General features: G+C 46.9%; 1 protein-coding gene across 2 annotated transcripts in view; it reads left to right on the top strand.

The window, feature by feature from the left end:
* Positions 1–1,290: 1,290 nt before the first annotated feature.
* LOC114069484 (zinc finger HIT domain-containing protein 3-like) overlaps positions 1,291–1,389 on the top strand; it is an 8,160-nt gene continuing 8,061 nt past the window's right edge. For both annotated transcript variants that reach the window (XR_003573786.1, XM_027906293.1), the window contains exon 1: positions 1,291–1,377. Coding sequence is in view for 1 of the 2 variants with exons in the window: in XM_027906293.1 (XP_027762094.1) it covers positions 1,298–1,377 (80 nt within the window). In the remaining variant the exon portion in view is untranslated. The remainder of the gene's footprint in view (positions 1,378–1,389) is intronic.

Genomic DNA, 1,389 nt, shown 5'->3' with positions numbered 1-1,389 from the left:
AGTCCTTCCCTTTAGTGCCGACAAACCCCTCTCCTGTGCTGCTGCACACTCCAGGGGAATTCCTTTTGTCTGAATTAAAATTCAGGTATTTAAGGAAATGGATGGCCCTAAGTGACACGGAATTAAAATGAATTATTGAAATGGATAATGTAACTCAGGCAAGATCATTTCTTTTCTCCGTTCCCTGTTTTATTTTGGAGCGCTGCTGTTCTGTCAGGGATTTCTGGGAACTCCCAGCACCCCCAGCCCCAGGGAGTGTCTGGCTGCAACCTGAACATCTGCATTTCACCCTCAACAACAGCAGGTTCAACCAAAACTTCCCACAGGGCCGATGATGAAGATCAACCCAGGCTGGTTTTGGGTGGGATATTTGCTTTATGGTGTAGTTTTTGTCCCCACTTCCACAGTGACATTGGAAGGTGGCATATCAGGAGCAGAGCACTCGATGTGACACTGCCCATGGCAGCGGTGGGCACTGGGAAAGCCAAGGGGACTGCTGGGATCCTGCCAGAGCCCTCCAGAGGGTCAGGATCTCTGCGTCTGTAACTCTGGATCTCTCTCTCTCTCTAGATATATCTGTATATATGTCTATATATATCTATCTATATATATCTGTATCTCATATCTCTATATATCTGTGTATCTAATGGCTCTTTGTCTCCACTTCCCTCCTTCTCTTCCTCCCATATATAATCTATATCTAGAGAGATATACCTATACCTGTACCTCTCCAAATATCTGTAGATCACTCTGTATGTCTATAGATCTCTCTCTATACTTATCTATAGATCTCTTTATATATCTCTAAATATCTATAGATCCCTCCCTCTCTATATATATATAGAGAAATGTCTCTCTCCCTCTCTCTATCTATAGATATCTATAAATATCTCTATTGGTCCACCTTTTTCCATCTCTATTTCTATAGAATATAGAAATCTATATCTATATATATATTCTATAGAATATAGAAATCTATATCTATATATACCTAATCTCTCTATAGATATCTGTGGATCTCTCTGTCTCTATAGATATCTCTAGATATCTCTGTTTCCTTATATATCTGCCGCTATCTCTATATATCCACATTTTCCATCTCTATTTCTGGACAATCCCGGTCCTCGGAGAGGGCGGGGCCGCGCTCGGCGGTGGATTAGCGAGCCTGGCCGGGTGAGCGCTCGGCGGTGGATTAGCGAGCCTGGCCGGGTGAGCGCTCGGCGGTGGATTAGCCAGCCTGGCCGGGAGTCTCGGCGGTGGATTAGCCAGCCTGGCTGAGTGAGGGCTGGGGGTGGCCATGAGGGCTGCGGGGCCGTGCGGGGAGTGCGGGGAGCGGGACACGGGCCGGTACCGCTGTCCGCGCTGTGCCGCCACATAGTGAGCCGGGGG

Source organism: Empidonax traillii, unplaced genomic scaffold (genome assembly GCF_003031625.1).
Source record: "Empidonax traillii isolate 1590-97213 ecotype Southwest subspecies unplaced genomic scaffold, ASM303162v1 scaffold1272:size142475, whole genome shotgun sequence".
Lineage (NCBI taxonomy): Eukaryota > Metazoa > Chordata > Aves > Passeriformes > Tyrannidae > Empidonax > Empidonax traillii.
This window is presented reverse-complemented; position numbering and strand designations above follow the sequence as displayed.